Source organism: Larimichthys crocea, chromosome XVI, assembly GCF_000972845.2.
Source record: "Larimichthys crocea isolate SSNF chromosome XVI, L_crocea_2.0, whole genome shotgun sequence".
In the NCBI taxonomy this organism is placed as follows: Eukaryota; Metazoa; Chordata; class Actinopteri; family Sciaenidae; genus Larimichthys; species Larimichthys crocea.
In genome coordinates, this window is record NC_040026.1 from 134,775 (window position 1) to 156,512 (window position 21,738).

General features: G+C 43.6%; 1 protein-coding gene across 1 annotated transcript; it reads left to right on the forward strand.

Annotated features, from left to right (window-relative positions):
* Positions 1-206: 206 nt before the first annotated feature.
* Positions 207-9,534, forward strand: LOC113747862 (uncharacterized). Its single transcript, XM_027289423.1, is given in 9 exon segments — positions 207-608; positions 610-1,235; positions 1,237-1,591; positions 1,682-1,717; positions 8,073-8,254; positions 8,356-8,500; positions 8,634-8,769; positions 8,876-9,018; positions 9,460-9,534. Coding segments are annotated over 9 exon segments (2,004 nt in total). The 5' UTR covers positions 207-302.
* Positions 9,535-21,738: the final 12,204 nt, after the last annotated feature.

Sequence of the window (21,738 nt, forward strand, 5' to 3'; positions counted from 1 at the left end):
AGGACCAGCTTGAAGGTAAAAGCTGGACAATTGAAATTTGAAATATTTATGTAGCACCCGAAGGAGTAGCTGCAGGGGTAGATCTGAGTCCTGAGCTGTTGCAGTGGTACATGATGTCAGACGAAGCTGCACCACATGTCTCTCTAGTGCTGCATCCACAACACCAAGCTAAAGAGTTAGGAGGCGTGGTAAAGAGAGCGTTAGCCCAGACTGATTGGCAGAACACTAACATACCACAGGTACAGTACTCTGCCTTGGCTAAAACGTACAAAATAGTGATAATAGCATCTAATTCTGCTGTCATGGAACACGACCACATCACCAGGCACCATGGTAGGGAGAAGACAGACCACTACCTGACAGCAGAAATGATTGACAAATTACCTGACCATCTGTGGGCACAAGGTCCCACAGATGTAGGGCTAACAGATTGCGCACCTATCACATTCTCAGTTAATACTGATACACCACTGTGGGTACGTCAATATCCCCACAAACCACAGGCCGAGACAGGGATTCAGGACACAATAGAAGGACTAATTGAGAAGGGTGTGTTAGAACCCTCTCAGTCAGCCTGGAACACACCAATCCTCTCTGTGGAGAAGAAAGGTAAATAAGACAGGTAAATACTGCATGGCACATGACCTTAGGGCAATTAACAACATTTTGACCACACCCACTGTACCGGTACCGAACCCATATGTGGCTCTAGCGAACCTGGACCCCTCTCAGAATTGGTTTATCTGCATAGATTTGGCTAACGCTTTCTTTTGTCTTCCCCTAGCAGAAGAATGCAGAGATCTGTTTTCATTCACCTACAAGGGTTACCAGTTGCGATATACTCGGCTGCCACAAGGGTTTGCACTTTCTCCTGGTCTATTTAATCAGGTACTCAAAGAAGCACTGAGTGACTGTCCTTTACCCAACGACATAACACTAGTACAATATGTAGATGATCTACTGGTAGCCGCACCTATAGCAGCCTCTTGTATCAACGTGACACGTTTCGTCCTACAACACTTAGCAAACAAAGGTTTCAAGGTAAGCAAGATCAAACTTCAGGTAGCTAGAAAGCAGGTCTCATTCCTAGGGCGTATGATATCACAAAAGGGGGTCAGCATGCCTCCAAAACACAGATGAACTATTTTATACCACCCTAAGCCAATTAAGGTAAAAGACATGCTCTCCTTTTTAGGCCTAACAGGATACAGCCGTAGCTATGTAGCCAACTACACTGGACTATCGGTTACCATTCTACCTAGATGTCTCTGGAACAGAAAACTGTGTTAATGGCATTCTGTTCCAGAGAAAAGGGGGAGATAGAGTAATACTGATGTACATAAGTGTCATGCTGGATAACATGGAGGAGGCACATGGAGTGGGACATGTGGGTGCGGTCCAAATGATGAGAAATTTTGAAAATTGGTGGCATCCTTTCCTGAAAGATATGGCCCAGTACTTAATCAAAACATGTGAACAATGCACAAAATTCAACGCTAGACGAACTGTCAGACCAGAACCAGGTAGGTACCCCTTAGAGACAAAGCCAGGGAGAGAAGTTATTATAGACTACACGGATTTGATAGACTCAGTTAGAGGGTACAGGTATGTGTTGATGTGTGTGGATTAGACTCAGTTAGAGGGTACAGGTATGTGTTGATGTGTGTGGATACGTATACAGGATGGCCAGAGGCATGCCCCACCAAGAAGGAAGATGGTAAGTCGGGAATCAAGTTTCTGGTAAAATCAGTATATCCCACGGCATGGTTTTCCTGGAAAGATCAGATCAGAGTATATCCCACGGCATGGTTTTCCTGGAAAGATCAGATCAGAGAATTGGACACATTTCAAAAACCAGGATCTCCAGCAGGTAGAGGTAATGTTGGGGTTAAAACCCTTTTGGTACCGTCTATCACCCACAAGTGGACTGAATGAGTCAAACGGTAAAAAGCAAATTGGCAAAAATCTGTGCACAGACCAAATTAAATTGGGTAGACGCACTGTTTCTGGCTCTTATGTCTATTAGGAGCTCAGTTAATCAGAATACTGGGTTCACCCCACATGAACTCCAGACGGGGAGGGCTTTCCCCGGACCATACTCTAAGTTACCTCTGATGAGAAGTGATGATCAAAATCTAACCTCTAAAGCTTACTTCCATGAACTACAGGGCTTGGTGTCAGCATTTTCCAAGCAGGTGAAAGGCCCAGCAAGAGAGTGCCATGAAGACAGCACCTCCAGAAGGAGAGTGGGTTTTGTTGAGAGTCATCAAACGAAAGTGGTCCGAACTGCGCTGGACAGGGCCATTCCAGGTCACGGAGAGGACCTCCCACGCTGTGCGTCTGAAGGGCAAAGGCGAGACCTGGTTCCATTGGAGCCAGTGTGCCGTGGCTGAGGAACCACAACGTTCCCTAACTGAGGTCCAAAAGGATCTTCAAGCTGAGAGCACTGAGCCGGCTGGCTCAGAAATAGATCCCACCAGCACAGGGGCAGAATAATCCCCTGGTGGTGATCAGGGCACCAGGGCAGTCTACCCCTGGGGCCCGAAGAAAGAAGAGTTGGAGACGGGAGGAGGTGAAATAAGCGCTCCTCTTCTACATGTGGTGTGCCAAACCACCAACTCAAGAAAGAAGAAAGACAACATCCAGCAGCCGTGAGCAAAGAATGACAAAAACCTAATTAAGTTTGTGCATATTGGGGTGGTGTGTCATTCTAGGGGTGTTTATGTGGGCAATGATTAAGCTGGGTGTCACAGGACAGACCCGAGTGTAGGAAGATTAGGATTTGTATTAGACAGATAATATTTGTTTACATTTTTACTTACTATACATAGTGTTTTCCAGGGTATGCAATTTGCTATAGAGTTGAGTTAAAGAAATAAGACAATAGGGTCAGAAACTTTCCCAGGGGTGTTACCGCCTGAGAAATAACTATAAGGGACTCAGTTACTAAACAGAAGGGTTAGCTTGTTATTTTCATTTTATCTAAAGGTTTGAGACAAAAGTTTAATATGTTGGGGAGTTGGAGGTGGATGATAGGACTAGGTTTCCTGTCAGCAGCAATTGTAACGTTAATTTTTATTTTGTGCCACTCCATTGACCACATGCCGTCATCCGCATTTGTCCGCACCAAACGAGCAGTAGAATCAGACACCTGTCTCCGTCATTATGGTGGGATTGAGTTAGATTATGCAGAAGGGGACACAACGACGTTTCAATTTGATTTATGTTCGGTCATAGAGTGTGGGAGTAGCCCGACCTCCTGGAGAGGATATGATGTATATTTTTGTGCTACTCCACACGTGAACGTTGCTTGTGTGGACGGGAGGAAACCGTGCGGGACTATTGGGTGTATGTCTTGGTGTAGCGACTGGGGTCAGGCAGTTGGATATACCGGCCAATGGACCCCATCCTACAGTTATGGGTCAAAAGCTAAAGCCGCTAAAATTAGCCTGACTAGGGTACAACTTAATACCGTTGACGCAGGAGGCGTAAATCCCTTGTTATTGACCATCAAATCCATACACAATGGCTTCTTCACAGACTCACAGTCTAGCTCAAAGGTGTTGTATCTCACCCTGGGTGTTGAGGTAAGTGGTACTGACCCTGGAGCCCTGATAAAAGTTAATTTTTTAAAGCGTTCGCCGGTTATCCCAAATGATATCTCTCCTACCCCGCCGATGGCTAACACCTCGACATTGGAAGATCTGATTGGATCCAAATCATCCGAAATGGTAGTAGAAATAGATTATTCTAAGCTCAACCCCCTAGATGTCATACAAATGGCAACAGGTTACACCGATGATAATTTATGGCTTAAATGGATAGCTCAGAATGCTAAAGAGCAAAAATTGGGTGATTGTGTGGCATGCGCCACTGCCCGTCCACATCTGTTGACTGACCCGGCTCCCCTGTTTCCTAATGATACTTGGGGATATAACTGTATGTTAGGTTTAACTCGTGAAAACACACCCAAAAACTGTACCACTCTGGCTACTCTGTTCCCTCCGATCGACAATCTTACGCGTACAGGACCGTTCACCCCGAGCAGAGAAAATGGAACATACACGTGTTTTAATATCTCTAATACACAGGTAGAATACAATCTGGGCTCTATCCCAGCGGACTGGTGCGGCTGTACCGTGAACGGTGGCCTATTAGGACAATGGGCACGGGCAGGTTTGTACTACTACTGTGAAGGGTCAAGATCATTGGTGCGCATCCCTCCCAAATCTATAGGTTATTGTGCTATGGTACGTTTAAAGGCCCCTTTGATGATGATTGCCGAAAAACTGACTCCTACAGTAAACAATACGCAGAGCACTCTCACTAGCAGGCGTAGGCGCCACGTGATGAGAGCTCGTCGAAGTACCAATTTTCGACCTGTCGGTCAACTCCACCACGTACATGGACGCGATTGGAGTACCAAGAGGAGTGCCAAATGAATTTAAATTAACAGATCAGGTGTCAGCAGGATTCTAAAACATTCCTATAGTGTCAGCATTCTTCCCTGTTACCTCTAATAAGAACGTAGATCGGATTAATTATGTGCATTACAACGTTTTAAGATTGGCTAATCTCGCCCGTGATGCAGTTGAAGGATTAGCTGAGCAGCTAGGAGCTACCTCTCTAATGGCAGTACAAAATAGGATGGCTCTAGACATGATTTTGGCTGAAAAAGGGGGTGTCTGTGCTATGTTCGGTGATATGTGCTGCACATTCATACCTAATAACACAGCTCCAGATGGCTCAGTAACTAAGGCCTTAGAAGGACTACGGACGCTCTTGGAATCAATGCATGAACACTCAGGGATCGACAATCCCTTAGAAAGATGGATGACAGACATGTTTGGTCAATGGAAAGGTCTTATTATGTCCCTTATGATTTCTATTTCTATGTTTTTAGCTATTATAGTTACGTGTGGTTGTTGCTGTATTCCCTGTATCCGTTCCCTCTCACTAAGGCTGATAACAGCTGCCATAGAGAAAAAAGACATCCATGGGATGATGCCACTTGTTCAGTTGGAGGACCTACAAGTGGAGAGTGATAAAGTCGCCCCTAGATGTCATTAGGAAAGATTACGAGCCACCTAGTAGTATTGACTCTGATAAAACTAGTCATGATAATTAGAGATTTGGAAAATGTGATCTCCTTGAGGGAGATCAAAAAAGGGAATTGTGGATATAAACACACTAGCTATTCAAGTAATCACAATGTTTAAAGAATGTATGATGAAGCAAATGAATGTAACAGTAAGAAGTGTGCCACTCAGCAGGGACACATACTCATGCTGACCAGTTCTATTTCTTCTACTGGCTATTTCAGGAATGTCTCAGAAAGGTTTGCACAGACAGAGCAAAAGGACTGCACCCTTAGAAGGAGGAAACACCTATTTTAAGCAGCTAAAATATAACCATATAGGGCAGAATGACGTCAGTGGACAGGTGTAGAAGAGTATAAGAAGACTGAAGCAGCAGGGACTCTTCAGATCTTACTTGGCTTTTTGCTGTAACAGATGCATTTTCTGTGGTAGGATCTCCAAAAGCTTTTGTTATAATTGAATAAATCTTGCATCAACCAATTCGGGGAGGTGAATTAAGATTGCCTCAACAACCTCTTTCCTCTCAAGCTAAGTCACTCAATTATATATGTGAAGATTTAGGATTTGTTGATGTATGGAGGACAATTCATCCTTTGGGTAAAGAATACACTTTTTTTCCTGCACCCCATAGGTGTCATGCTAGGATTGATTACTTTTTTTTCAGACCATGCCAATGTGGTGCTGGATCTCTCTCTTAAAGGTATAGGAAACAGAGTAAACTACTGGAGACTGAATACAACTATTTTAAAGGATCATACTTTCGTATCCCATCTTAATACTGAGTTTAGATATTTTCTTTCTATTAACTCACAGTCGACAAATAACCCTGCCCTCCTATGGGAAACTATTAAGGCGTATATTAGAGGGATTTTTATTTCATTTTCAGCGAGCAAGTGGTGGCAGAAATTGAGAAAGCAAAATCTGTTAATGAATGAGCTTAAAGCAAAAGAAAGAGCCTATGTTGATTCTCCTACTTCTGCGTTACTGCGAGAAATATCGGCAGTCAGGTCAACCTTAGATAACCTCCTTACGCAAGATGAGGAGACCAAATTAAAATTTACTAGACAAAGATTTTATGAACATGGGAATAAACCTGGAAAATATTTGGCATACCTTACCAAAAAAAAGATCAGAATCACAAGCTATCGCAGCCATTTGTGATGCTCAAAATAATCACATATATGACAATAAGTCTATAAATGACACCTTCAAAGAATTTTATCGTAGTCTGTATGCATCTGAACAACCTCAGGACGCACTTGATTTAATGGAAGATTTCTTTTCTCATCTTAATTTGCCTACTATATCAACAGAACAGCAGACCAATCTTAATTCCCCCATTTCCAGAAGTGAAGTATTGAATGCTATAAAAACCTTACAGAACGGGAAAGCCCCTGGGCCTGATTGGTTTAGTAGTGAATTTCATAAAGAATTTTGTGATTTATTAGTAGACCCATTACTTGATATGTTGAACCACTCTTTTTTGCATAATAGATTGCCTCAGACTCTAAGAGAAGCAAATATCTGTCTCATTCTGAAAAAGGGGAAGTGCGCAGAGTTTGTTTTTCATATAGACCGATAGCTCTTCTTAATGTGGACCGGAAGATACTTTCAAAAATCCTAGCTACTTGACTTGAAGGCCTTTTGTCTAAAATTATAAAAGAAGATCAAACAGGTTTTATAAAAGTTCGTAACTCCTGTAACAAATGTTAGACGCCTTCTCAATGTAATTCAAGCTTTCCAGCAAAGAGACATTGATGGTCTGGTGCTCTTTCTAGATGCTGAGAAAGCATTTGACCGAGTGTCCCCCCCCCCAGCACACTTGATAACTTCTCCAGGCCTGAAAGAGAGGCAATGGAGACCTACATTTCAGACTCACTAGCGGCTGGCCTTATTCGTCCTTCCTCCTTGCCTATGGGGGCAGGATTCTTTTTTTGTTGAGAAGGACAAGACTCTACATCCCTGCGTTGACTTCAGGGGGTTAAATGACATTACTATTAAGAACAAGTACCCCCTTCCTCTCATTGACTTTGCTTTTGCTCCCTTCCACCAGGCCACTATCTTCTCCAAGTTAGACCTGCGCAATGCTTAGCACTTGGTGAGAATTAAGGAGGGGGATGAGTGGAAGATTTTCGTTCAATACTCCTCTGGGACGTTTTGAATACCTGGTTATGCCATTTGGGTTAACCAATGCGGCTGCCGTTTTTCAGGGTCTCATTAATGATGTTCTGCGTGATATGCTCAACAAGTTTTTTTTTGTTTTTTTTTACCTAGATGACATTTAGATGACGTTTTTTTCATACACTTAAAGAGCACATTGAACATGTCAGACTTGTTCTCCAGAGACTCTTTGAAAACAGACTCTTTGTGAAAGCTGAGAAATGTGAATTTCATGTTTTGTCTGAGTTTTGTGGTGGAGAAGGGGCAGATCAGTTCTGACCCTGCCAAGATTAAGGCAGTGGTCGAATGGCCTACTCCCACCACATGTAAGCAATTGCAAAGATTTCTGGGGTTTGCCAATTTTTACCGTCAGTTTATCCATGACTACAGTTGACTTGCTGCACCACTTACCAGGTTAACCTCTGCCAAGTCACCCTTTGTTTGGTCACCTACTGCTGAAGCCACTTTTGTTAAGTTGAAGAGTCTGTTTTCCTCTGCTCCTGTGTTACGTCACCCTGATCCCACAGCCCAGTTCGTGGTGGAGGTCGATGCCTCTGACTCTGGTGTTGGGGCAGTCCTGTCTTAACACTCCTCCTCTGACCAAAAGCTGTACCCCTGCGCATTCTTCTTTCGCCGTCTCACAACTCATCATTTTGTTGTTTGGACTGACCACAAGAACTTATCTTACCTCTGTTCTGCCCGCAGACTCAACTCTCGCCAGGCCCTGTGGGCTTTGTTCCTGGGCCGTTTTGATTTTACACTTACCTACCGTCCAGGCTCCAGGAATGTCAAGCCTGATTCCTCTCTCTTCAGTTCTCTCCCCCTTTTGAGGATCCTGCTGAGGACACCATCCTGCCATCCTCCTGTATAGTGGGTGCAGCCAGGTGGGAGATTGAGCAGCTGGTCCAGGATGCCCTTGAGAACCATCCGGCCCCAGAGGGAATCCCACCCAACCGGCTGTTTGTGCCTCCGCCTGTCCGATCTCCTGTGCTCCAGTGGGGACACTTCCAAAGTAGCATGCCACCCTGGTTTCCATCGGACCCTGGCCTTGCTTCGTCAGCGTTTCTGTTGGCCCTCCATGTCCCCTGATACCAAGGAGTTCATCTCTGCCTGCTCAGCCTGTGCCCGCAGTAAGGCTCCACATCGTGCTCCTGCTGGTCTCCTTCGCCCGCTTCCTATTCCCCACCGGCCTTAGTCTCACATTGCAGTGGACTTTGTCACTGGCCTGCCACCTTCAGAAGGTAACGATACCGTCTTGACCATTGTCGACCGTTTTTCCAAGTCTGTGCACTTTATCCCTCTGCCTAAACTCCCCTCAGCCCTTGAGACCGCTTTACTCACCCAGTTGTTTTTAGGCTGCATGGCATCCCCCAGGACATTGTGTCAGACAGAGGGCCACAGTTCACCTCCAGGGTTTGCCAGGCTTTTTGCCAGGCTATGGGGGCATCGGCCAGCCTCTCTTCTGGTTACCATCCACAGACCAATGGCCAGATGGAGCGGGCAAATCAAAGTTTGGAGGCTGCACTCTGTTGTGTGTCCTCTCCACCCAGTCTCCTGGTCTACCCACCTTCCTTGGATCGAATACGCACACAACTCCCTGGTCTGCTCTGCCACAGGTATGTCCCCATTTATGGCCGGTAATGGTTTCCAGCCTCCTCTCCCCCGGCGTGAAGCCCAGGCAGCTCTCACCTGTTCAGCAGCTCGGAACCAGAGGTACATTGGCCCTTACATCATTGACCGGATCATTAACCCCTGTGTGGTGAGGCTAAAGCTCCCTCCATCCCTCAATATCCATCTTTCCATGTGTCACTCCTCAAGCCTGTCTCCACCACTCTTCTGTGCCCTCCGGCCGAACCCCCTCCACCCCCCCAGATCGTCGATGGTCACCCTGCATTTTCTGTTCGGCAGCTGTTGGATGTACGAAGGCGAGGACGTGGTTTCCAATTCTTAGTGGAGTGGGAGGGGTATGGACCAGAGGAGCGTTTGTGGGTTTCTCGCTCCCTTATTTTGGACCCTGAGCTCAGAGACTTTTATCACAGGTACCCGGACAAGCCTGGCAGGCCGCCAGGAGGCGTCCCTTGAGGGGGGGGGGTACTGTTATGGTTCAGTTTATTATGTCTTGGTTGTTGTATTTTCTGTTTGTGCTCTTTCTGTTTTCCCCCTTGTATTTCTGTTCTCCTGCCGAGCTGGTGTGTTGCAGGGGGTGTGGCTGGCTCCTCCCAGTAGCAGCAGTGGCTCACCTGTTCCCACCCAGCCCATTACCTCCACCTCATAAGCCTGGCCTTCACTCCTGCCCTTTGTCAGATTATTCCATGCTCTCCCTCTTCGTGCTACTAACCTGTGCTCCAGCTCCTGAAGAACTCCTCTTGCCAGCCTGCTCCCTTTCTCACCAGTCTGCCTAGTTTAGTTTCCTTGGTTTTTGAAATTAAAGTGTTTTTTTCTGTTTGTTTGTTTTGTTTTTTTGTTTTCGTGTGTGTGTGTGTGTGTGTGTGTGTGTGTTCTGGTAATCATCACTGTATGGGGACAACGATCTGTTTACACAGTCACGGTGTGGGGACAAAAAAATCTGGTCCCCATGAGGAAAACCCTTTTTAATTACTCCAAAAGCTGTTCTAAAAGTGCCTGTGTGGTTTTTAGCATTGGCCCGAAACACATGTTTTTCAGTGGCTGTGTGTGTGTGTGGTGTGCACAGGAGCCAGCTACTTTCTGGCTGGTACTGCAGGCATCGCTCTTCACACACACTTATTCCAAATATGGTTGGGTACCTCCCACTTCCGGGTCCCCATTGGGAATGATTTCAGAGACAAAGATGTACGAAGATTATTTGCAGAATATGCCATTTAACAAGTAAAGAATTTGCGCAGAGGAGACAAAGTGAAACACAAGGTAAGTGCATTTGTATAACAAATCATAATGATCAGAGTAAATTTATTTAATTAACTAGTTTGCAGGAAAGATAGTTAGCATTAGGCTAGCTTTAGCCGGTGTGTGTATGCCTCAAATATTTTACTATGATTTTCAAACTAGTTGCATAAAGTGGAGTGCAAATTAGTTAAATGCAAGCCAAAACGACAGTTTGAAATGTTTAGTCTGATTTCTCCCAAAGTTATGTGGTGAAATTCAGCTCCCCTATGTTGTTTAAAGATTTTTCAGATGAGTTAGCTTTAGAGCATGATAAATGTTGAAAGTAAATAATTCCTAAAAGCATAAAATGTACTACAGTGGAAACCTCTTATAGTGATCACGATATAGTAATCAACCACTTATATGGATCAAAAGGCTCGGGACAAAATCATTTCTATAGAAATGCTGTTGAGCCGCATTTTGTAATAACGGTGCATTTTGTAATAAACGTCTAAAATGTAATAACTTTGTCATTTCATTTTGTAATAAAGCCGCATTTTGTCATAAACTGCCGCATTTTGTAATAAACTGCCCCAACGGATTTTGTAATAAATTTTGCCGCATTATGTAATAAGTTATTACATTTTGACAAGATTATTACAAAATGCACTTGCAACTTTTTTATTTTCTAGGAAATGTAATAACATGGTGCATGTAAATAACAGTTTATTTGTTCGTTAATTGTATTTTATTTGACTTTAAAGTATTTGTAAAAGCTAGGCCTATTATTAGTATCACTGTATTAGCCTAGTAGCAGTACTTAGCAATTACTATCAGTACACTATTCAAAGGTTGCATTAACAGAGAATATTATGTAAATTGCAGATTTTTTGCATTTGGTAATAATCTTGTCAAATAACTTATTACATAATGCGGCAAGATTTATTACATAATGCGGCAAGATTTATTACAAAATGCGTTGGGGCAGTTTATTACAAAATGCGGCAGTTTATTACAAAATGCGGCTTTATTACAAAATGAAATGAAAAAAGTTATTAGATTTTGGACGTTTATTACAAAATGCACCATTATTACAAAATGCGGCTCAACAAATGCTGTTTAAATAATTACTCATAGTGATGAAGAAATCTGTTTATAGTGTTCTTTTTTGGTCATTTTATGGATGAAAACATGCGCAAAACCACGTTGTGGTCTGTGATCGAGGTGCAGACTGGTGAGTTTGGAGCTAATGACGCCCTGATGACTGTTTCGTTACATTTTTCTCATTGAAAAACTATACAAATGGCATATACTATACAAATAGTAAACAACCACTTATAGTGATCAAATTAACTCTGGACCAACGTGATCACTATAAGCAGTTTCCACTGTATATAATCAATACCTTTAAAGACATCAAATTGTAACTGAATGTAATGCAAATGAAAAATGTTCTCTGCAGTTTGACATGCCACCACGAATCAGCCCCCTTAAAGATGCAAGTCATCATGTTGTTTCAAAGTCTGACAAAACAACCAAATTAGAGGTGAAGTACATAAATGTTCTGTTGAAAATATGTTTGTTGTCTTTTACAGGGCGTGGTGTATTTGCAAAAGGTTTAATTTGCAAAGGAGATTTTGTTGTTGAATATAGGGGAGATAGGATAAATGATGCAGAATCCCAGAGAAGAAGAAAACTTTACCATCTGTCATGTACTGTTTTTATGTTTGCCTTCAAGTGGAGAGGGAAAACATGGTGGTAAGACTTCCAATTGTGCATGTACTATACTATTTTATATTGTTATACTACACTCTAGTAGACCAAGTGAGGCTTTGATTTTGCAGTGTTATATTCTGTTGTTGTATTCCCTCTTTTCTCATGTTTCCTTCTTTTTAAGTATCGATGCCTCAAGAGACGATGGAATGTTCGGACGGCTAGTCAATGACGACCACAGATCTCCAAACTGTAAGATGAAAAAAATTGAAGTCAATGGAAACCCACACCTTTGTCTGTTTGCCCTGAATGTCATTAAAGAAGGAGAAGAAATTACCTATGACTATGGGGGTGATGACTGCCCATGGAGAACACAAGTATGTTGAACAGTACACAATGTACAGAATTGCTCAGAATGTTGCAGAATGTATTTAATAACTTTGTAGGTTAATGGATTAGCATTTGAATTTGTTAGAGGATATCAGTCTAAGGCTATGTTCAAACCTCAGGCAAATCTGTTCTCAAGTCAGTTATTTTGAGGCTGAGTATCTGCATTGTTAATTGTTGAATCATCAGATTAGATTAGTCTGTGTGGGTTGCTGTGATGACATAGGTGTCATTGACATAAGCAGCTACACTTATGATGTAGCTAATCTTTGCATCTGTTCCTGGACCGTTGTTTTTCATGGGACTAGTCATAAACCATGGTGTATAAGAGTATAAGCAAGTAGGTGCTTTGCTAGAAGCAGCATCTTACAGCACTTCCTTAACTCTGGATACAACATTGTTGTTGTATGACACATTGACAGTGATGCAAAACACACTGCTTTGAGGTTCCAGACTGGGACACATCTGCAGAAATTTGATTAGAATCAAATTTCAAACCACCAAATGTAGTTTGGATTAGATTTGCAGGAACCTGATTTGATGTGAGTTTTTTTGTTTGATTTTAACAAGGCCTTTTATTGCTGTTTAAGTAAGAAAATGCAACTGACAAAATGAGAGTGGAAAAAGAAATCATGTGGTACGAATTACCTTAGCTACAATCCATGACCAACACCGAATTCAAATCACAATCTTCTAACACAGGAAAAGGCACCAGACAAATAGGATATCACTAACAATTTCAGAAGCTATTGAAAGATAATAAAAAGATCCTAGATTGATTATATTTATTCAGGAGAATTCAGCCTAGAGGTACATGTTAAAATGAATAGAGAAGGTAAAGTCATATGCCAAATGTTTTCAGCCTGTGTTATCTGTGTCATACAAATGTCATATTGCTAGTAGAGTAGTGAAGGCAATGAATTTGAAGACTAATAATTTATGAAAAATATGTTTGTAGGTGGCCCAAGAAACAGCTAATGATATAAATGAAGAGGATGCCAGTCCCACCATTAGATGGATGATGTCACTGGTGCAAACGACACTCCTCAACAGGTAAATTCATGTTTATCACTTCAGACTTAATTCAACAGTCTACCTATGTCATGTGTTTGTATACTTGTTGTTTTAAGCAGCTAAAAGGAGGGAGGAAGTTTAATATTGTGGTTATCTATTGCGGACCAGTACACTTAGCTGTTTTATGTAACGCATCTAGAAGTTAGTGGTAGTGGAGTACTTGGAGCATAATTTAAACTTCACAGGGATTGTTTTTCCTGGTTTATTATCAATGTATTCTGGACACTTACGACGTCCCCACAACTCACTTTCCACCAGGGTCTGAGTAGAACCTGTGTGTGTGAAAACATTGGACAAAACTGGTCCCCACAAGGATCATTGTGTGTGACATGGCCCCAATAAAGCCTGTTCTATCAAAGTTGTGTAAATACAGAAATGACATGGCTACCCAGTAAAAAATATTTACTGTAAATTAAATGTTTTTCTCTGAAGTCTGGTTGATGATGGCATGCATCTCATCTCAGAGATTTCTTCTGACAAAAGTTCCATCTATTTGCATATTATGCAGTATTTGCATCAGATTGACCATTTGTTTCTTATACTTTCATATTCTAAAACACTGTCACTATAAAACTTTTGGTTACAGATGACCAGCATTACAACTAACATGAGAGAGATATACTTCACACCTTTCGTCAAACTCAGTTTGACCCTGTTTTGACAGTTTTACGACTTTGACCTTTGACCTAATGAGGGATGCCCCCTCCCCCCACACACACACACTTCCTCACTTCCTCAATTAGTGCAAGATGAGATAAGAGAAAAGTTGTGTGAAAGTGTCTTCTCTATTAACCCTTTGTGAGTTTTACACACACACACACACACACACAAAGACACATTGTATGACATTATATGGAGTTTTAAACTTAAAGTTCTGGAAATGGACACACAGATAAGACCCCAAATGTTGTAGAAAAAAATAAATAAAATTTGTAAAAAACAACCAATGAGAGAAAGGAGGTGTGGAAAACACTTTGTATGATTCCTTTAAAACGGGTGTGCGTCTGAGAATGACTCAAAACCATCTTGGTGAAAAAAAGAAACTCATCATGCCGCTGAAAAGATCTACTCCCGACAGAGACAATGATGTTTCTGACTCGAGCAACGAAGAAATGCAGAATTTACAGCAGAAGAGAGTCATCACAGCTCTGATATGTGAGACTCCTGTTACAATCTTTCAAGAATCAGGATTGAAAGCAGGTGATGCTCCAAAGAAGAGCGTAGTCTATCTGTGCCAACTGCAAGAGCCCCCATGCGATTCTCTGCATGGGGAATGGTCTCTGGAGACGTACGGCGTGCAAGGCTATTGGGGCTATGTGTTCAAGTATGAAACGAGTGAGCTTTGGCTGTATCAGAGGAATGAGTGTGAAACAGTGGGGCCTCTGTCTGCTGTAGGGATGCTGAGTTCCAATGACTGGGCAGTGCTGAGACTGGTGATTCCAAATCACTCTGCCCTAATCAGCCACACCGAACATCCCCAGGATCAGGAAGGCACTGTAACCACTAAACAACCCAGATTGGAGGCCAAGACCAAGGCTACTTTCAACGTGGTCTGGCAATCGAGAACCTGTCCCTCCGGTCGCTGGTTCTTACGAGCCACTCTCCAGACATCCGGAGAGAGAGGAGCTACGGAGCACTTGGAGAGTTTTAATTCAGACTGCGGCGTATTCCAGACGCTGCTAGATCTGCCGGGAGCTGCGTGGAAGGAGAAGATGGAAGAAATTGGAGAAAAAATGACGACTCTGTTTACCGACTGCCATAAATGGAATGACATCCTGGCGGTGAAAAAAACTCTGTCCTTCTGAAACCACACCCCCTTGCCTGTGCAACGCCTTACACACTCAACAACATAAAATAACTGTTTAACGCAGTAACATGTTTGTAGACCTGCCACGTGAGAGGACAGACCCCTGGAATGGAGACTCGCAGCAAGCCTGAATCGTCGCAACCCAAAAGTGAAAAAGCTCAGGATGATCCTTACACGAGCCAGAAGACCTCCTGGACATTGACTCCCGAACAGTTTATCATGAACCACTTTAGACAAAGCTGTGACCACTGTGACGAGGACACGTGCATGAGACTCAAATGTGAGACCCTCCCCGCTCTTAGTCTGGAGGTGGTGATAGACTCTGAAACCTCCGGGGCCAGCGTGACACCTTCTGGATTACTGGACCTGCGACTAGCCGTGGCTTCAATCTACTCGAACGCGCCATGTTACCATGAATACTTCACCCGGCTGCTCTCGGTGCACAAGCTGATAGAGAGGCTCATGTCAGATCTATGCTCCAAATCTGAAGAAGCCAAGGTGATTTCGGCTTCCTCGGACTCCCCCTGTGTACAAACTCCAAGATTATGACAGCGAGCCTATTGAGGGCTCCTTTTATGATGGCAGAGTTGCAAAAAGTAAAAATGTCTAAAGACAGGACGTATCATGTAGAAGAAATATTGAAACGACGTACCGTCAAGGGTGAAAAACAGGTTTTGGTGCGTTGGAAAAACTGGCCCGGCAAATTCAATAGCTGGGTCAAGGCCTCGGATCTGAAAAATATATAAAAGCCACGCTCAACGACCCCGGACCAAACATACCGTCGGATATGGCGACAAACGCAGGATTTTACGTCACCTTACCTTCCAACGCTAGTAAAGACGTGTTTAAAAACAACACCAGCTCAAATTACACGGTAGACTTAGCCAAGGCTATCGAACTGAACGGAGAATGGGAGGTGGGTCTGTGCGAAATAATTTATCCTCACACGTGGTATACTTTACCTCGGGATAACGTTTATATCGAACTAATGGAAATCTCGGATGAACCTGTATTTCCGGCGGGGGAAGATTATCCTAATCATACAAAGCCTGGAGAGCTACTCCTAATCATACAAAGCCTGGAGAGCTACTCATCATTCAAAAGTTTAGCCGGGGTGTCAGGAGTAACAAAACGGCAGGCAAGAACCCAATAGCACGACACAGGAAACAGTTCGGGTGGAGAAACAGAGTTTAATGACTTAGCAGAGGTCAAACCAGAAAGCAGTACGCGTGGCAAACAAATCCAGTAGGAGCAGGCAGAAAGGGAGGTCCAAAGTCCAAAAGGGCAGGTCAAAACACGAGCAGGCAGGATCGGAATCAGGGTAGTAGAAGTTGCTGGATAGCTAGGGAAAACACACTAGACAATCTGGCAAAGAACTGAGGGAAGTGGACTGGTACATATACTGAGGGGCTGATTAGCTGATGAGGAGCAGGTGAGTGGAGGTGGGGCAAGCCAGGTGAATGAACTCAACAGTCAATGCAGAGCAGGGGGGAGTGGCAGCGTCTGAAATGACATGAGTTAGTGTGGAAAAAACAGAAGACAGGTGAATGAAAAACTAAAGGCTGGCTGAAGTTGTGACACGGGGAGGATATTATGACAAGCCGAAAGACCTCCTGGATCAAATCTTACCGAAACTCATAAAATATGACCCCACAGCCGAGGCTGGTTACAACATCGTGACCAAGTGCATCGATTTCAAAGGCAGCGGTTGGTACAAAATCAGAGCGCAAGCCCCCTTGGCCTACATGCTGGGTCTTAAACCGGGTGAGTGGTGGAACCTCTCTCCCCGTTCGGCTACATACCCGTGCGATCTCAAAAGAGGTATTTATAACCTCTTTATTTACACAGACATCATTCAGTATCAACCGATCGGTGACAGCTACTCGCCGTTGCTGAGCGTGGTGAACGTTAAAGGTGGTTTTGGAGACGTGGTGAGTCTCAGGTACAATACGGTGCATTACGTGCGCGTGTCTAAAAGTTACATTAAAACGATTCATATAGAGATTAAAACGGATCGCAACCGGTGTGTGGACTTTGTCTACGGGAAGGCTATTTTGAAACTTCACTTTAAACCAGCCGCGGCTCAGCATCCTGTATAAAAATAAATAAAAAACATGGAACAGGTACGTCTGAGAGAGGATCCTCATCGCTTCATAAACTATTATGAAAGTCAAGTGGGAGGCGCTTTACCCGGTTTTTATGGAGCACCGGTCATGTACGGTCGGGGTATAGGCTCCATCTTCTCGAGATTGTTTCGTTTTGTCTCTCCTCTGGTGAAAAAAGGCTTTGCCATCGCCAAGCCGCACCTTAAATCGGCCGCGAGTAACGTTGCCTCTGATGTGATAAAAACTGCGGTGGGGAGTATGACCAATCGACAGAATCAGAAGGGATCCGGAGGGATTATGGTTTTATCACGTAGACAAAGGAGGAGGCCGCCGGGGGATTGTGTTTTTTCGCTCCCTAATAAACGTGCGAGTCATAAAAGGAAAAAAATCAGTCGGGAGAAGTAAGCCGAAGGGGAGGAAGTCTACCAGAAGCGGCGATATCTTTTAGACCTAAATAATACAAGAAGAAGAAGACAGCAAAAAAAAAAAAAAGCAATATGGCTCTTTTACACCAAAAATCACCCGAGTGCACCCTGGCGGAGCTGGATTTATTTTCAGCCCCCATGACGCAGCTGTCTATCGAAGATAAGGTCAGCCATCACCGACGGGGGCCACATTGAGTTCTTTATTCCCGGAGATGTTGAAAAGTATTTGGATTTGAACGATACCTTGCTGCATCTCCCCCTGAAAATCACCAACGCCGACGGTACAGATCTGTGCCGCTGTGGGCCTGGTCAACTACCCTCTGAATGCAGTTTTCAGTCAGTGCGACGTTATTCTGGGGGATAGATTCATTTCACAGTCTAGCGCTACGCACCGGTACAGAGCCATGATCGAAACCCTACTCAATTACTCTGAAGATACGCTCAAGAGTCAATTCAGCGCGGGTATTTTTTACAAAGACACAGCTGGAGCACTGGACTCTATTGTGACCAACAACGGTCCTAACCGCGGACTTAACTCCCGAGCAGCCTTCTCCGCCAATTCCCGGGAAGTACACCTGTTTGGCCCCCTCCACGGGGACGTATTTTTCTGTGAGAGACTCCTTCTGAATTTGGTGGACATGAGAATCAAGCTGACCCGAGCCAGCAACGCCTTTTGCCTCATGGGAGCTCGCGATTCTGTTTTCCGCCTGAGAATACTAGGCGCCTCGCTGTTTGTTAAAAAAGTGACAGTCTCCCCCGCGATCCGTCTGGGTCGCGCAGCAGCTCTGCTGAGGGGTAACGCGCTGTACCCCCTGTCGCGCGTCAATGTAAAAACCTACTCCATACCTGCAAATTCCAGGATATGTAACCAGGAGAACCTCTTTCTGGGTGCTATGCCCAAATATGTGGTGCTGGGTATGGTACACCACGAAGCTTTCACAGGACGAAGAGACCTGTCGCCCTTCAATTTTACCCACAACAACGTAGAATATCTGGCCCTCTGTCAGGATGGCAGACAGGTTCCGGCTAAGGCTTTCCAGCCCCAGTTTAATCAAGGCAGCTCAGTCAGAGAGTTTTACAACATGTTTATCGCCACGGGAAGACACCTGAAAGATCTACCTCTGAGCATCAACCGTGAAGAATTTAACGACGGATACTCTCTGTTTGTGTTTAATCTCACCCCGGGTGATGACAACGATGCTCTGTCCCTTGTTTCCAGCGGGAATTTAAGATTGGAAATGAGATTCAGAGTAGCCTTACCACACACCACCACTCTGATCGTCTACGCCTGTTACGATTCCATTCTGGAAATTAACTCTAAAAGACAGGTGCTGGTGGATTATTATTAAAAAATCAAAACATGAATAATCATGAACTGGAAAATCTTTTGCATCGTCTCCTAGGAGATGTATTCTGTGGCGTGTGGGCTTCTGATCAGCTGCCGTTACTGACGCGTTCGTTTGACACCCCAGTCTACTTTATAGTCAACACACACCCTGCGCACCTGCCCGGTGAGCACTGGCTCTCTTTGACTCTGGAAGAGGACGATGTAGCCACCTTTTTTGACTCTTATGGTTTTCCTCCGGACTTTGCTCATTACCCCTCAAGCATCTTACAGTTTTTGGAGCAGCGTTCTGACCGGATATTGTACCACAATCGTCAGCTTCAACACACCCTGTCCACCGTATGCGGTCAACACTGCGTTTATTATCTCTGCCATAGGGCCTGCGGAGTATCCTTTGAACGACTGTTGTCTCTGTATGACGACGATGTGATAAAAAATGATCAGACTGTATCACACTTTGTGGAGAAATATCGACGCTGTATCAGAAATCGAAGCTCCGGATGTTTTAACCATGGAACTTGTTCTTTGCAAATGTTTAATCAGTGTTACAACCTGTGAATTATCTATTCATTATATCTATTATTACATAACGTATCATATACATATATCATGAAAATAACTCTCTGTAGACTGAATGTGATCAATAAAGCCTTTATTGAGAAAAACATTTTTGTACGTTTACATTCATTTAGGGAGACAAGGGGATCCAGGGAGATTTATTCTTTTTACGCCGTCTACTTTGGCGTTCTTTGGGAGTAATCCAGTGTGGGGAGAGGGTTACTATCCGTTTGGAGACTCGTTTGGCCTCTGGAGGAGCTATTGTGTTTTGTTCTTCTTCTTCTTCTTCTTCATTATCTTGCCCCTCTGCTCTGCTCCAGCGTGCGGAGGGGGTCATTTCCCCTTTTTCAAAACCGGCCTGGGCTTCATCCATTTTGAGGCGACGATATTGATCGCGAGCTCGAGGGTTATTCACAGTGGTGGGGTTTGGGCTTTTTTATAAGGGAGGGAGATGTTTTTAAATAAATCAATCATATGAGACCCTTTTACGGTTTGTCCTTTATAAATAAATTCACCTTTTGAATTCCATCCGGCGTTGCTCTTGGATAATTTCTTCATAATGTACTCGGTATTCTTGCGGTCGCGCTGGGGAAGGCTTTTTATTACCTCACTCAGTGTGTCATCCGGATCGGACCGCTCCGTATCAGCAAGATGGCTAGATGTAAGATGCGTTGACTCTTCTCTCGGGTTGCGTTGCAAAGTTAAAGTCACCCGACGCTCTTCTTTTTGACCTTGTTTCATCAGCGTGAGATATTTCTGCAGCATGGTGTCGTATTTTTTTTATTTTTTCATAAGAACTCAGCCCCGGCTCATTTAATATCGCTCTCATTTTTGCGTCTAAATCATCTTCGGCAGTTTGTCTGATGGAGGATTCAGGTTGAGTCAGGCGGTTTAATTGATGAGGTGCGACGGAAAACATTTTTTGCGACGTTCTCAGAGCCATGTCTTTTTTATTTATTTATTTTTACCTTCTATTAACAAGTCCTCCTATAAGATTTCCGAGGATGGGTACCGCAGCCGAAAGCAGAGGTAAAATAAAACCTCCCAACTGTTTCATCAATGTTCTGCGTTTCTGATTTAAGGCCGTGTTTTTATCAGCCAGCAGTCTGATAATTTTTCTCCGGCTTTTCAGTTTTTTGTATTGAGGAGAAGACAGTGGAATGTTGCCTTTTAAAAGATTCAAAGCAATCTCGCACAGAGCTTGGAGAAAGTCCGGGGAAGAGTGGGCAAGAATGTCTTTACGTTTACGAGGTGTGGCGTGGTATAGAGCTTTTAATAAGGGTGCATTTCTTCTTATACGCGCCGACATGGTGCTGGTGCTGCTGCTGCTGCTGATGAGACTTACTTTGTTCTGGGAACATATACAACCGGCCACTGTGGAGGCAGTATACCCATCCTCAGCCTGTACGGTTCTGGACAGGAAGGTGTGAGATCGACCAATAAATACCCGCGGGGGTCTTTGGTGGCGTCTTCAAAACTCTCTAAAAAGAAGGCTTTTTGGGAGGGGAAGATTTGATGCGCCAATATATTCATCTGTAATTTGTCCCGAGGGTTTTTAAACAACACCAGATAATTACTGTTCAAACTCATGGTACGGCTGTGTTTACCTCTGTGAAATACATTTTGCGTCAACATAAACACACTCATATTTCTATGATGTCTGTACTGAGTAAAAATTTTGACCACTTCAGGATGGTCGGAGGCTTGAAAAATAACATCATCCAGAATAATCAAATGGTTCTGATCAGGAGGAAACAGTTCTGTGTCATCAAAAGAATCAGGCAGTCCTTCAACAAACTTAATCTTTTTATTCATTTTTTGCAGTTCAGCATACATGGGTTGAAAAGAAGTATAAATCCATACAATATTGTCAGGTACACCATTTATTACATGTTCACAATTTTCGATAACACTTTTTACAAAATATGTTTTCCCACACCCACTGGGACCCACAATCATACATGAAAAGGGTGCTGCGAGTCTGGGATCAAAATGAACGTTAGTAAGGTGTGACATTTTTATTTTTATTTATTTTTTGGTTTGTCTGATTGTTTGTTTCTCTCCTCCTATTTCAGTAGCCAAAAGGCAGAGTTGTGCCGTCGCTAAAGAGACGTCTCTTGTCATACACCACTCTAAACTTTTTTTGAAATGTGCAATTCTTCAAGAGAAAGCTCTTTTTATTACTTCTGATGTTATGCTAAGGGGTCTCAATAACACCCCC